Genomic DNA, 16,415 nt, shown 5'->3' with positions numbered 1-16,415 from the left:
TTCCTGAAAGGGCCTTATACAACACATCTTTGGCAAATAAATCCAAGTGGCCTGAATTTCATCAGTACTGAGTGTTAGCTTCACCACTACAAGGGATACTCGGTTCTGCTGTGAACCCCAATGTGAACTGCATGTTTCACACAGATCAGTGCTGATATTACTGAAGAGCAAACCTCTTAAAAATTGAATGATGTTCAAGTATTTCTGAAACATGAATACACACAAAATAATGACCACGCAGGCTCCCGCACTCTTCACTTTCCGACCCCAGCTCTCAGCCTAATCTCTTGTATGTCCCATTTTTCCACCACCTTTTTTTCATTCTGAAGTTGGGTGTTTATAATAGAAACACAGAAGCTGTAGCTACAGCAAATCTGTTGGGCACTGCTGTAACTGAAACCTTTTAAAGCCAAATGTTTTGGAAGAGCTTCTTGCACTTTTTGTTTTAAAGAACATTTTTGTACTTGTTTGTTCAAACTTGGTCTCTTCAACGAAGGAATGTTCTCTGGCTCCTTTTCAGCATGCATTAGTTCAGTGTCCTGTTAGCTTGAGGAGCTGAATCATCAGCTGCTCATGTGTTCACGCTTTAGCTGGGAGTTCTTCCAGAACAAAAGGTAAATTTTATTTATTTAATTTTTTTTAACTGGAAAGAAAGTGCGTTGTTTTTTTTGAGTTAGAGTAAATGATGTTTTGCTCTTCAGTAGAAAAACGAGCATGTATTTTCAACACAACCTTTCAGAACATCTATAATCTATAAAAGAAAGTTTAAAACATATATCCTTGTTAACCTATAGAGATTGCTGACTTGGTAATTTAATTCTCCGCTCACTCCAGTGATTACAAGGAACAACTCCATACAGCATTGCAAAATTGACATAATCCAGACTTCGACTGCATATCTGACAGATGGAAAACTGATATAAAAATGCCTGGCCTGGAAGAAAAAAAGCTGCTGCTTAGAAGCCTCTTTGCAAACCAAGAATATCTGTACAATTAAATGACACAGCCAGGATACAGGACATTGGAGCCATATCATCAGCTTGTGTAAATCAGTGAAGCTATGCTGATTTACACCAGATGATTGTAACTTTGCATTTGCTCATGATCTTTCCAAATACCACTACAATATTCAACATTTTCCTTTGTCAGTAGCTTTTTTCGCTCAGCCTGAGTAGTTGCCTCAAATGATTTGTATATCTAAGGACAAGAAGGAATTAGAGAGCTTGGGCAGACTATAAAGTTGGCAGATTACATTAAATCAAGCACTAAACCAAACAGATACTATCTTTTTTGCCTGAGAGGTAACATTAGTTTGTCCAAGATTAGGGTATTGCAAGCAGAAAATGTCTACCAAAGACCAACACCTAAAGTGCACTGAAACATCAGCAAGTATGACTTTGTTCAAAACCATACCGAGAAAACCCACAGAGGTTATCTAAATTCTGGATGATCTGAATGTGCAGTTACTTTAGCATGAAGTACCAGGCTGACTCACTCAGTTGGGAGACATCAGTTGACAATTTTCTTTCTCCTATTACTGTATCAGATCCAAACTAGAACTTCATCCAAAACAGAAATAAATGTCGTTTTCCATGAGAGAGAGTATAAAAATGATAACTACATAAAAGCATCATTTTTTAAATGATGTTAACTGGGTATTTTAAAATCAATTAAAGCCCCCTGTTACCACAAAAGGAAAAAATGTAAAATGTATTTTTCTTGTTCTGACCACAAAGGCAGTGATGTATCTGCAATTCCCTAACCTGTCATTCAGGGAAAGTTATCAGCTATCAGTCAACTAAAGCCAACATACGGGAGAACGGACACACAGACCTTTCTCACCCTCACATACATCATGGGAAGCTGTCTCTGTGCGGACCTTCCCTTGCCACGAAGAGTGGTGCAGCTTCGTTCTCCCACCCCTACCTCCGAAGATACATGCTTTCATCCCCAAAGTGCCTTAGCTCACAACACGATGTCAGGTTTATTTTATTCACTCATTCGTTCCCAAGGAGGGGTGCAGTCATGATTAAAGTTTTTGGTGTGGGGCAGATTTATAGCATGTATTTTATTTTTGCCCTTTGCTTCTGAACACAGGAGTACCCCAGTCATGACTCTTTTAATCAGAAATGTACTTTGCATTTTTTAGGCAACCTTATTGCAGTAGAATCCCCACACATTTGTTTCCAATGATTAATAGCGGAATTCAGTTTAGAAAAATGAAATCCCTATTACTAATCCTGTACCATGAACAAAGATCATTGTCAAACATCACTGAGAACACAGTAGGCACTGACACGAACATGGAAATTGCATTGATATTAATTAGTGAAATATAGAGCAGAAGTAATAACAGAAGAATGCAGACTTTGTATTTCTATTTACTAGGGTCTTAAGTCCAATTCTCAGTGGCATAAAACATCACGTTTCTTTCTGTTGTTTAGAAACTCAGACAGCAATCTTGTTTCTGGGTCTACCAAAGGTTTTCCAATCACATCTTGCCGATGTTAGCAGCTACTGAATTTGTTCGTCACTGCCATAGTGTGACTACACTTGTTCTTGATATTTTTTTACAGCCTGAAGAACTTGCAGATGAAAAGTAGATATTTCATATACACCACTTATCAATGTATAAATTTTTCCCCAGCAATGTAGAAGTCAGAACTGTTTACAAAAACTAGATATCCCAAGGCATGGTCTGAACACAGGAGAGCAACCTTCAACATTTACATGTTTTATATCATTCCACAAATAAGAAAACTGCTTTGAAGTTAGTATCAGCTCTGACTTACCAAGGTAAATCAAAATATCATTATCCCAGTTTTAAAGAAGTTACTGAATCCTTGGACAGCATGTTATACAAAATGCTATTTAATTTTCACATTACTTTTTTTCCTTTTCTATTTGAGATTATAGAGACATAATGAAATGCAAAGACTACAGCAAACTACTTTGGAAGTCAATATGCATTTCTTTACAAAGACAGGTAGAGAAAACTGCAACAGAGAAAAGCAGACTGTACCATGCTGTTTGTAGATAGGAGGTTTCCTATAGATGTTATCTTTTACGCCAGTGTCTGAGGAAGAGGAAAGAGAAAGGAAAGAATAAAAGAGTAAGCAAGCAGTTCAGACCATGCTGCTCTTGTCTCCTCTCAACAACACTAAAAATGCAAACACATCAGCAAAGACAATGCATTCATTCAGTGGTTTGTCATTCACTGGTTATTACAAGAGAATGAAGCTTTATCCATCATATTTATATATTTAAAACATTGGCTATGCCTATGTATGCAGCATAATCCCCTCTAAGTCCCTCAAAACACTTTAAAACACCTTGAATGGCATCCATTTGCTGAAAAGTAGGTGGTTACATCTGCACTACCAACCTATACTTCATAGACAACAAAGAGAAACTGGCTACACTTGTTACTACTTAAAATAAAATTCCTATACGCATTCAACAGACTACTGTAATAGTCACACTTGAAAAGGGACTTCCTCTATTAATTATGAAGAAAGTGTACCTGTTCAGATATAGGTGTTTATACTGGAAATGCCCCATATTCTTATAGGAAATCCTATAGTTTCTCTATATTTTGAATTGTTGTCCTGGTTTTGGCTGGGATAGAGTTAATTTTCTTTCTAGTAGCTGGTACAGTGTTATGTTTTGGATTCAGTATGAGAAGAATGTTGATAACACACTGATGTTTTCAGTTGTTGCTAAGTAGTGTTTAGACTAAGTCAAGGAATTTTCAGCTTCTGATGCCCAGCCAGCGAGAAGGCTGGAGGGGCACAAGAAGGTGGGAGGGGACACAGCCAGGACAGCTGACCCAAACTGGCCAAAGGAACATTCCATACCATGTGGTATCATGCCCAGTATATAAACTGGGGAGGAGTTGGCCGAGGGCAGGGGGGGACTGCTGCTCGGGAACCAATTGGGCATCAGTCAGCTAGTGGTGAGCAATTGCTAGTGGTGAGCAATTGTGCATCACTTGTTTTGTATATTCCAATTCTTTTATTATTATTATTATTGTCATGTTATTATTGTTATCATCATTATTATTTTGTTCCTTTCTGTTCTATTAAACTGTTCTTATCTCAACCCACGAGTTTTATCTTTTTTCCTGATTCTCACCCCCCTTACAGAAACATTAACCCCAGAAGCTAAACATAAATAAACATACTATTCCACTGAGCAGGTACATGTGCTTAGCAGTCAAAAAGCTAAACAGTGCGGACATAAATTTAATGTGCTTGTTGACTGAATGTGAACTTGAAAACAGGATAGTACATATGCAAAGACACAGCCACAGTGAGCTTCCCAGAGTTCTAAAGTCTTCCAGGTATTTTTAAAGTCTATGTTAATATGACTCTTTAATTCAGAGAGTAGATGGATAAGGAAAAAACAAAACCAAAAACCCCTTCAGCCTTCCCTGCTGCACACAAATTGAACAGACCTATGCAGCCATGGCACTATACATAATTGTATCTTTGTAGGCTTAATAACACTTGTCACTGTGTGCCTCCTCTAATTATACATAAGCACACAGTGCTCCAACTCCTTTATTTCTGAGACAAAGTTTAACAGGTAACAGACTTTCACTTATCAGACATTTTCTTCTCTTGCAGTTCAAAATTCACAAATCAATGCAAAAAAAAAAAAAATACATTCAGAAGAGTACAAACAGGTGCCAGCAATTGAAGATCAAAAGCTAAGCAGTGAATGCCTACCTGGAATATGGAAATGCCTAGGAGCCTGCTGATAGACAGAAGGTGAAGATTTGCTGTCTGAGTACATGGATAAGCTTGGAGTGCTCCGACCACTTTCACTGCCTCCAAGGGGAAGAGCAAAGAAAGCAGATAAAAGAAAAAATGGAAAGCAAAGTAGAGTATTTCAAGCATAAAAGCTTGTTCAGAATGACTTGTTAATCCAACAGTTTAAATATATGGTTCTTGTAAACCCCATTATTTTTCAGCACAGTGTATTGGCTTAGTCTCCAAACTTCTCATCAATAATGAATATCTGATAGATAATATCAAACTGCCCCACTTTGAAACGAAAGCTTCTGTTTTAACAACACTTTAATCAAGAAAATGCAAGGATAAGAACATCCACAATCTTGTAATGTGTTTTGCATAGCCTTAACTGAATAATCTATCAATCAAGTTTTTTAAAAGTTTAATGCTATGGCTGATGGCCTGCCCCTGAAACCAGTAATGAAATCGTTCAGTAGTGTTTCAATTATCTCAAAGCAGGACTAGACCAAAAAACAGATGTTATGGTTAAGTCAAATATTCCTGCATATATCAGTGACAAAAGCAGATGTGGAAATTTGGTTCTTAATTGCAAACTTTTCCCACAGGTAACATGCCACAGCATTTTTTATTTATGCAAACAAGGTTGGATTATCAAGTCATGGATCTATAATGCCATAGTCACTTCACCAAATTTCAAGATATACATAGGATTGATTGGTATTCATTTTTCCACTTGTTTTGTCAAATGATCATTAGGTGCCATTTATTTCCTCTTAGCTTATTTCCCCGAAGCACACTCTATGGCATTATAGTGCTGCTTGGCAAACAAAAAAGTAAAGCTCTACTTTTTCGGGACTTGTAAAATCCTATTAATTTACAGCACTGTTAAGCAACTGGAAGCCAAACATGACATTTATCCTGACATAAAATGGTTGTTAATTTGCTGTTATTGTTTTAGTGTGGATGGAGCACATATTTAATGGCTAGTAACAATGAAATTACAGCAAGTTTTTGGGGGTAAGGAAAGTGCAGGAGCTCAGAGCACTAGATCTGTAACAGAGTTCTACCTTCAGGTAGGGGAATTTTTATAACCATACAACTACTGGATTACCGTAGCTGTCTAGGCCTTGCCCACGGAGGTGGTCTCTGCCCCTGTTGACCAGCAGTGGATGCACGGTCATCGGTCTGTCTCAAAGTCAGCCTTGACAATGCACCCCTGAAGTCAACTGGGTAGTGCCACTGAGTGCAACAGGAGCAGAAACAGGCCAGACGAAGTCAGCAGAGCGCGCTGCGTATCTCAGGACGATACACTAACTAATCCATTCTAAATTTTGTGTCTGTTATTTTCACAGTTGGTGAAACATTAAAACTCAAGAACTATTCAGCTGTTACCACTGTGCACTCAATAACAGTGATTTCTCGTTGAAAAAATGTAATCTGAGCAGTTGAGGAATTGAAATCACAACCACATGTGCTAATAGCCTATGGTCCTTCCAAAAAGTAAGGGAAGAATTATGGAATTACTAAAATTCTGGTGCATCACCACCAGCTTGCCCTCAAGTTGTCCTCAAACAAGGAACCAGATGGTTATTCAGCTTCTTGATTCCCACTTTGCTCTTGGAAGGAAAGAAGCGGTGACAGGTTTTCACTGCACATTTATTAATTCCCTCTTTCTTTACTGCTTGCTGCCCAGATGCTTGGCCATCCCTACTAAATGGAAGAATCCTCAATGTCACTCCCAGTTTGAATGCAAAGAGTAGTGGTAGATACTTATTTAAGTAAGGTCCCTTACAAGTCCAAAAACCTTAAAAATCTTGTAATGTCATTCATTCAAATGTGATGTTAATATTGGAATTTTTTAATTTAAAATGAAAAGGAAAGTTTTCAAGTGATTTTCACAGTGTATTAACTCCTCATTTATTTAAAAATTATTAAAAACATACATTCATATATGACCTGCATGAATTATCATTTCACTGAGCAGTGACCCCAGCGAGCTGATATTGTACACACATAGAGAGTCGCTCTTCAGGGATAGGGTGGAGTGTCAGTCGAATCAGGAGGAAGCATTGATTAAGAGGAATAACATGTAAGAAAACAGGATGCAAGCACAAGTACCAGGGGACAGAAAATCTGCAAACCGCTCGATGCAATGATCATCTGTGTGGATCAGTTTGCAAAGCCATCACCACTAACTTGCTTAAAAGGGAAGAATTAAGGATGAAATGAGGGAAAAGGTTCTTCTTGCAGCCCATTTGTACAAGCTGATGCACATTCAAACTTCAATTCCGCCACTGATTTGGACAAACACAAGAGTAGGCATATTTCACATTTTGCATACGAAAATAAATATTTAATAATAAAGCAACCTGAAGACCCATGCAGAAAGTTCATGTGTAGGAACTACGGACAGTCATTTAATCTAGCCTATAATTAAAATCTCTAAAATGAGACTTTGCCAGGAATTTGTCTCTTTCAAGTTTTGCCTGGTATACACTGAAGAGGAACTTCAAATAAGGTCTCAAGAGAAAAAACAACTACCAGAGAGAACGATTTCTCAAACTTTTGGTTTTGTCTTCTGCCATAGGCAGCTGCAAGTTGTGGTTTGCTCTACTGGTCAGTGCAGAGCAAAAAACCAGAATCATGAACTCTTCCCTGGATTTTGTTTAACTTGGAAAGAATCTGGAAAGGTTTACTTTGAACTTGAGTGTCAACCACAAAAACTTCCTTGTGTCTTTTGGCTGCTGACAGGGTAGGCTGCTGTTTTAACCTTGTTTGTGTGAAGCCAACTGACCAGAGCTCAGACCATGCTCCCTTTCCAAGGTATTGGCAGGAAAAGTAAAATACTGTTTATACCTCCTTCCTAGTCAACTTTTATCTTATCTGGGAGGATGGGAAATTTGATAACAAGTTACAGTAAGAGCTGTCTAAGTTCGGGAGTGAACAACAAAGAGATGCCACTGGTCACATGAGAGAGATGTCAGAGCCTACTCCCGAAACTGGATCCTTTAATATCTCTGCACATGGTGCATTAAGCTAGGCAAAGTTTTTTGAAGTTTGATGACTAATTCTTTTCAAGCTTTTGAAGCCAAATAAATGGGCTTTGGAAGCTGTGCTCCTGCACTAAAAAGGCAAGATACTTTCCACCACGTTTTAAGTAAGCATTTTTGAGCAGGACTCAGCACGGCCGGTATGCTCACTGACCCCATCACCCCAAGAGGGAGTGTTACACCAAGCGTAGGTACTTGGAATATCACACCCTGTGATTCGCAAGGACATGAACTGTGAAGCTTTCTTGAAGTGAGGCTGTCACAGAATTTATTCTGAAGACAAAAATCCTTAGAAGAGCACAACCAAATCATTTGTCTGCATGATGAAGAACAGCTCATCCTCTGGCACTTCATGGGAGCTAGACTACAATACACTGAAGAAAGGACAGGAACTCAGTAATTACATTTTTTGCTGGAAAAATGATGAACCATGTCATTCTCAGGAAGAATATGATGCTAACTCAGTGAAGTCAAAAGGAAGATTCTGTTTTAATTTCCCTAGGGTAGTAACATTTGTGTCTCCCGGAAGGTTAAAGAAATATTTTTTATGACGATTGTGGAGTGCTCATTTTACAAAGATTAATTCTAGTATTATTAAGCAGTGTATTATTTCTGGATTTAATCAAAATTTTTTAAATTAGTTTGATTTCACCTTGCTAAAACTGAAGTGGCAACATTAACCTCGGTCTGGATACAAAGCAGCTGTTGGTACAGTCCTACTCTTCCCACACTAACCACTTTGAAGACAAAAAAAATAGCACATTGACACCCTCAAAAGGCTTCTCCAGATAAGGAAAAAAATACAGTCTGGAACTCAGAGAAAAGAATTCAGAGACCTTGAAGAGGATCACACAAATCTGACTCCTTTTGGACTGAGACGTTAACTCAGTGTATAAGAGTGGATAATCTATACAACCTCTGCAGGGCTCAAGATTACCTATATAGGAAAATTATAAACAGACTCGCCTGCCTCACAGGAGCACTGTGAGGCACTGTAAGCTACTGCTTGCAAAATATTTTAGCTCCTTGATAAAAAGTGCTGCAGAATTGCAAAGTATTATAATTTTGATCACACTACTAATAATTGTTTGGGCATAAGGAGCTGCCACTTGAAGATTTCTTCCTCCAAACAGCAGCACTAAGTAATTGCTGCTGCTCTGAGCAACAGCAGGTACCACTGAACACAAACTCATTTTACCAGGAGTGCTGCTAAGCAACTGCAGGCGGGCTTTCAAATAAGAGCTTTCCATACAGTGAAATCGTGCACTGCAGCACACAGAAGAGGTTTTCCCTACTCAGTACATCAGGTTGGATAATATCATCCAAGTTTAGAGGACAGATCAAAAAACTGTTCAAGCAGTGCCTCAGAGAATGCCAGGGTGTGTGCCAGCCTTCCAAGAAACGTGGCAGGCGGGGGGTGCCTGCTTGTGGTTGCGGGAAGGGGCTTTGCAGGCAGACTTTAAAACGGCAAAACCCAGTTTAGTCTCATCAGCTTTTTCCTCCAAAGTTTTCTCTTGGGGATCGTATTTGGAAGACTCAAGCCTGATTCTGTTCCTGTTTATACCAGTGAAATTCAGCTGCCTTTGGGCAGAATTGTTTCTGGAAGGGCCCAATGAAGATGCATTAGTTATTTTTCCAAAGGCAATGAGTGCCTGCTATTCTCTTGAGTTTGCGAGTCTGGTTCCTGCAGAGGGTCACTTCCTTTTCTGTAATGGTTATGATGGCAAGAACAGTTTTGTTTCATTAAACCAAACAGTACATGTGAGTCAAGGAACAGGCATTGAAAATGTTTGCCATTCATGTCTCCTCCCTGTTCATATTGTTACTAGGGAGGACAGACTCAGGGGAAGACAGATGTGGTAGCTGAATGTCTTCTTTTTCTGACATTTAACTAACTAGCTAATAAAAAATAGCCTTTGCCTCAAAGGTTCTTGGCATTTCTCGGTATTGTCTCACATCCGCAACATGGAGGTCATTAAACTTTAATATCCACTGCAAAAAAAATTAATGGCAAGGAGAATATATTCAGTTACTCTGTTTTATAATACATGGCACAGATTATTTGCTAATCAGTGCAGCTATATTGATTTAACCAGCTTATCTGGCATAAGTTTTGGTAATGATACAAATAGTAGGAAGAATATCTAAATGTAGGTTAGAAGGTTAGATAACTGATCATCCCATGTTGGATCCAATGTATATTTATTTAGCATCACCAAAATAGGGTAAAAGTAAACACCGTAATTTAGAATAAACAGACTTTTAAATTATTCCCTCCCTCATTTTCACTATAAAAGCTAATTCCTTCCCTCCACCCCTTTGAAAGACACTTAACACTCACTGAAAAAAAGCAAAAATAAAACAACCCATACCCAGTCTGTTCTTAAAACTTACACAGTACATCAATAAAGCACTTGCACAAAATTAAGACAAATTTTATCCAAGTGGAAGCCATGCTTGCACAGACATAAAAGTGAAACACATCTGAATAAGTCTACAGTATCACAGCACGGTTTTGCATTCCTGGACCTTACCTTTGAAGAAAGGGATGTAATGATGTCTGAATGTAGATGTAGGGCTTGGGTGTTGGGGCAGGGAGATGCAGCTACTGGTACCAAGACTGTGAGTACCAGCTGGGGGCAACAGAGAGTAAGTGAAAATAAACTATTTAGTTCACTTACTGAAAGCCACAAATTACAACGCCATCCTTTTTTTCAGGAACATTTTCCTCCTGATGCTTAGAAAACATATAGATTATATTTAAGACTTCACCCTTCTCTGGTTATTGCTAAAAACATCACAGTGGCCATACTATGCAGTTGGCCAAGGGACACAGGCTTTCTGCAGACAGGAAGAGTATCATATAAAACGCTGATAATTGTAACGCATCAGAAAATATTCCAAAAAAGGCACCATAAAAAGCAGAGCTGCACTCAGGGAAAAATCTGCATATTCAAAAGCTGCAGGAGGGGATGATATATGCTCATAATGGATCTAATGAAATGAAATGGGGAGAGTCTTGTCTCTGCTGAGAACTGTGCTACGAGTGGGTCCAGTTCTCACTGCCGTCAGTGCACACTGGTAGGATTTAGTTCACAACGCACCAGGGCACTCAAGTACATGGCTAATTTAAGCATTTGAAGAAACATCCTGAAGTTATTTGAGCTCTGAAAGTTAGACATGTGATTAAGTACTTTGAAAAACGTTCTCAAATGTCATCTTTGTTTGCTTTATTGTAATAATGTCCTGATAACATATTTTGGAGGACTAATGGCAATTATTAGAAGTGGCAATTATGATGACTATCTTCTAAATTTTCAATGAAGCTGTAAAACATCAGAATTAATTTGGAATTTCTTTTGTCTTTCCTCCTTGCTTTAACAGTGTGCAGCTAAGCTTAAGCATGACACAGCTGCCAGACCTTCAGCAGAGACTAATCTTTCATCTCTTTAATAGATCTTTGATACTCAATCTCATTTCCACTCGTCAAAGAGTTTATGTAGTACAAATATTCAATTCCTGTAAAAACTCTTTCTGTTACCCATGAAATTTTCATTTCCACTGGAAAGATTAAGAACTCCCAATTTTCCAAACTAGATAATAATTATAATGTGTCCCCAATTAAATTAAAAGACCCCAAGAAAATAAATAAATGCTCTGTGTTCCCCACTCAAATGATGAACTGGAGAAAAATCAGAATGAATTTTGAGTAATTTAGTTGACTATTTCCAAGTATAAAGCTCTGTACAGTGCCCAAATATGAATGGACTTTTGTAAGGGACTTCCACACAAAGATCAAAAGGAGGCAATCCCCTCTCTGTGTGACAGAAGCACCAACACAGCTGTTACTACAGCCCAAAGCTGCAATAAACATTGCTGTAAGCTTCTCAACTAAAGCAACATGGCCTTCAAAATCCAGCCATTACAACACTAGTCACTCCTCCAGCTCTCGCACTGTGGAGAAGAGACACGGACCATAACCCTGCGGTACAAGAAGGGATACGAAGTCACTCGGATCACCCTCTTGGCATTGTGTGCATTCACTGCTACCATGCCGCACCTTGAAAGAGCTGTGGATTGAATGTGTAGCTTCAGGCAGGATGGGACCAGGATTAAGTCCTTTAAACTGTTCTCTCTTCTGTTTACAGATACATAAAATCCATTTTTCTAGATGTCTGTTTTTGTTTTCTTAGATGCTCATTCCTGAAGCGCTTGTTTCCTTTCTTCCCATGGGACTCTGTCCACAGTAAATAAATCACTGCAATGAACTGCTACTCCACCTTAAAACCCTGTCCACTGGAGTCTACCCTACTTACAACACAAGACAAAGTAGTGGAAAAATCTAGAGAACAAATAAGGCTGCTTTTCAATTACCTGGTCTGCTGTAATGCTGAGGAGAATGGGAGGTTGGAGTGTAGCGACCATAGCCCAGCGAGCCAGCAGAGCTAGGACTTGACGTCCTGTACTGCTTGAAAGATCTGTCATCTTGGTCACCCTGAGAGGAAGAGAGGAAATATACGTCATTAGGGAAGAGAAATAATTTCCAAAACAGGAAGAATGTGCCATTCTGCACGTCTGTGCCATGTAGATGGAAGTCGATGCTGTCGTAACGCTCCATGCAACCCCAATGAAATGAGGTGGCTTTCAGCCGGAAGCACCTCCACCGCAGCGTGACCAAAAGAGCTCTGCCAAGTATCAGAGAACGGTCATGTTCCCAAGAAAGTAAGCACATACATGAATTTAAAGTGACAATATAATCTGAAAAGAACATAACACTGTAGAAGTGTTGTTTCAGGACAATATAATTCACTGAACATACACAGGTGGTGGAAGATGAGATAAGGTTAGCGTGATAGTACCACGGTCACTTTGTACCCATACGAATGGATGCATAATGGTTACAGGCAACACAAAAATCAGCATTTGTTGGCTTCATTACATCACAGAAACAACTGTGTGTGCTGTATAAATTGCCCGGCATACCATATTACAACACCGTCATTACTAGCTAAGTAACAGATATAAACGCTCATATATAGCATTAGCATTAATACTGCAGCATTGCACAAAGCAATTCATACAACCCACTTCCCACTAAACCCTTGGCTTCAACCACTTAAAACCATGTACACCCATTCCAAACCCCTCACTCGCTATAGCTAGTTAAATTACGATTTGCATGTAGTGTCTTCGTAACAGTAAAAGCATTACTGAGTGAATTCAATGTGGAAATGACTTTTTGTAAACTAGCTATAAAAGTAAATTGAAATTTCTTGTTTAAGACAAGCAAGAATTGGCTTGAGTTAACTTCAAATTACAACAGATCAATGTAATCTGCAGATGCTCCCTTATGGAAAGTCATGCTCCAAAAAATGGTTCTCTCTCCTATTCCAGTAGGAGTGAGTGAAGATAGACTATACCATAGCAGGTGTCAGTCACTTGTCATGAATACTGGGACATCTTTAGGCATCTGTGTGACTCCCACTGGATCATTCATCATTTAAACACACAGGAGATCCCACTTAGCCCCATCACCATCTCCCAGATTCCTATAAGGATCCATCCAACTTCAAACTAATGCAGTCTCCTATTCAGCATCTGTGGGATTATCCTTGACTCCACAGAGATTTACAACGTTCTCCCATCATCAGTTTTTCTCCTATAGTTCAGGTGTGCTCCATCCCTTCCACCTCACCCCAGACTCACTAACTGCATTTTCAAAAATGAAAAATCAGTTTTGTATAGTGGTAAGTAGCATTATTGCTTTAATATCCATTTCAGAAGACATTATACAAAAAAGGAAGAAAAACTGATGCCTTCCCAAGCATGCAGCATTCTGTAGGCATTCTGCCACCAACCCCTCTATGCCCAGTTTGAGATGTTTCCCTCCTGAAGTAGCTACATTATTTAATACCCACTCTAACCTTTGCGAAGAGTTGCAAGCAATATAGCAATGCCTCTAGAAAGTCTTGTGATGATATTTAAATATCATGAGTGTTAGCTAATGGTCTACGATATGTCCAATTGTATGATAAAGTGGAATTTTTCTCTAATAAAAATCCCTGCAAAAAAAACTGGTGACAAGTTTGCAGATGATAATGCCGGAGCACCTGATCATAGACTCTTTAGAGAAAGACAGCAAGCATGGCAAAGCTGGAACATGGGAGTATTCCCGTAACACAAATCACAGCAGCACCAACCTCCATACCACTGTCACTTTTGGAATTTAATAGTATTGACGGATTGATAACTGGTAGCTAATCTAAAGGAAATTATTACAATCTTACAAAACACCAAGATTTCATATTGATTGTTTCAAACCTTACCTTTTGCGTACTTTGTGTCTCTGTAAGGAGCAGTCAATCAAGTTCATGAAATCCGGTATTAAAGTATGTTTTTATTTTTAAACTATCAGTTAAATTACATCTCTATTGGTTAACTTCTCTGTTTAACCAGTGCTTTTAGTGACAGTTTCTGATTTACAATCCTTAATGGAAATTCATAATTCTCCACTATTACCAAATTTTGCAATACATAAAATTGGGATAACGGAGAAATTAGCCAGGCCTGTGATATGTAATTGAGTTACTATCTGGGAAACTATGTGAAATGCTATCACTGCTTCCAAAGTGATGTTTCTTGAAACACTGACTGGCTTTGATCATTAATGCACATCAAAATACACAGACCTAGAAGTTCAGGGATGTGCAAACGATTTAACAGAACGTTTGCACAAATGGTAGAAGTAGTTTAACTATTTGTGGAATAAAAAAATAATAAGAAAAAAAGAAGAGACAGCTATGCCAAGCATTAATTCAAGTCAACTCATGCTGGCAGCTTTAAATGTAAACATAAAACGTATTTCCCAATGTAATTTATTTAGTAGATCTCGAAGAAGTGACCACCATACAACCTTTATTTTGGAAAGCAGAAACATGGATGACAGTGGAGGTAGATGCATACAGATGACAATCCAGAAGCAGAGCACATATTCAACACAAGTAACACTGTGAAAAACGTAAATTATAAAACCCCATGCACTGTAGAGGCAGGAGGCAAACCCCGCATTTCAGACACTGCTGGTTATCAATATGACCGGGTTTATGCATCACAAAATGGGTCAGAACAGGAGAACAAAGGCATTGGGGATTACCTCAGTAGGTGCTGGAGAGAGCAACTGAGGTGACTGCAAACAGCAACACACAACAAATTAGTGATACAGATTCATGCATTATGTTACTTGTGAGAACTACTCTTAAAATATCAATATCCATGTATAACACGATAGAGTTAGGAAAAACACCTGTCAATTAAGTTAGGGCAATTTTTCTTTTTATTTGTTTTTAAATAAGGAATAAGATATGAATAATGTCACATGAAGCTTTTGTTGATTTCTCTGCTACAAAGTCCTGGGGTCTGGTGAGGCCAGTCCTGTGCCACAGAGATGCTGCTAGTAGGCAAACTCCCATTTAAAGCAACTGTCTGAAACTACACACAAGCCCTAGTTAAATCTGCATTGAAGCACCTCCAAAATCTGGACTAGAACTCTGTTGTTCAGAGCTGGCTGCTTTAAGGGAAAGCAAAATATCTGTACTATTAAATTTTTAATTAAACATCATGTAATTCGAACATTTGCTGTTCACTCACTTTCCTTTCAAAATTAAATGCTATGTTTGGTTAGTTGAGCAAATCTACTGAAACTATTGCGGATGCAGGTAGTAGCCAGGATGCTGAAATTTGGAAGGCAGGATTTTTTTTTTTCCCCTGGAAATATCAAGGATATCAATATATGGAGCACCATGAAAATGTGCATGCTGGATTGCGAGCACAGCCCAAAATCACCTCGGAGCAGGTGCAATGACTGAGTCCTCACAGGAGCTGGGCAGAAGGTTGTTTAGACTACGCACCTCTGCCAAGCCTAGATGTAAACAGGCAGTTGAGGAGGGCCACAAACATTTTCAGCACCCACGAGTTTTGACACAGAAGGGAAGTGTTTATACTCCATAGGTTCAGGGCTAGGCAGCAGCTTTCAGTTTTGTGAAATCAGAAACCTAAATACCATTTAACCCCTCTACTAGATACAATCTCAATTCTTTTAGAATGCATTATAATGGAGCTACTGTGGTTCAACGTTGTACAGGTTTGAAAGAGTTTACAAAACCTAACGTATGTGCTGCACTTTCCCTGCGAGTAGTCCTGAGACTTTAGTGGTACTGATTAAGTGTAAAAGGTGTAAGTGATAGTAGGACTAGGGCTATTATTTATAGCATTTAATTCTACCCATTCACTTACACCTACAGAGAACAAAGCAGACTTCATTCTAGACCACGTATATCTTGCTAACATACCTAGTATATCTAAGAGGTTTGCTTTGTAAAAACTTACCTAAAATTAGAAAAGAAATCAGAAATTCAAACGAAAGGTAGATATGGTTAGGAATGAAAAGCTAACTTGCATGACAGGAGTTATATACAAATAGGCTTCACAAACCCCAGAATTAGTATTAGTAAGATTATGTTAAATTAGATTTCAGTAGCACAAACTGCATACTATTAGCTCTGCGTATGAATAGGTTGAAATGCATGCGTGACATGAGGATGAACTTTAG

General features: G+C 38.6%; 1 protein-coding gene across 7 annotated transcripts in view; it reads right to left on the bottom strand.

The window, feature by feature from the left end:
* The window catches only part of ABLIM2 (actin binding LIM protein family member 2), a 141,857-nt gene that overhangs the window by 26,976 nt on the left and 98,466 nt on the right, over window positions 1-16,415 (bottom strand). For 4 of the 7 annotated variants that reach the window (XM_075022531.1, XM_075022542.1, XM_075022551.1 and 1 more), the window contains 4 exons: window positions 12,182-12,302; window positions 10,342-10,440; window positions 4,731-4,832; window positions 3,023-3,076 (listed from right to left, as the gene is read on the bottom strand). In XM_075022531.1, the coding sequence (XP_074878632.1) occupies window positions 3,023-3,076; window positions 4,731-4,832; window positions 10,342-10,440; window positions 12,182-12,302 (376 nt within the window). The remainder of the gene's footprint in view (window positions 1-3,022; window positions 3,077-4,730; window positions 4,833-10,341; window positions 10,441-12,181; window positions 12,303-16,415) is intronic. The other 3 variants (XM_075022555.1, XM_075022562.1, XM_075022549.1) reach the window with 2 other exon arrangements.

This window comes from Buteo buteo, chromosome 1 (genome assembly GCF_964188355.1).
Source record: "Buteo buteo chromosome 1, bButBut1.hap1.1, whole genome shotgun sequence".
NCBI classification, from domain to species: domain Eukaryota; kingdom Metazoa; phylum Chordata; class Aves; order Accipitriformes; family Accipitridae; genus Buteo; species Buteo buteo.
This window is presented reverse-complemented; position numbering and strand designations above follow the sequence as displayed.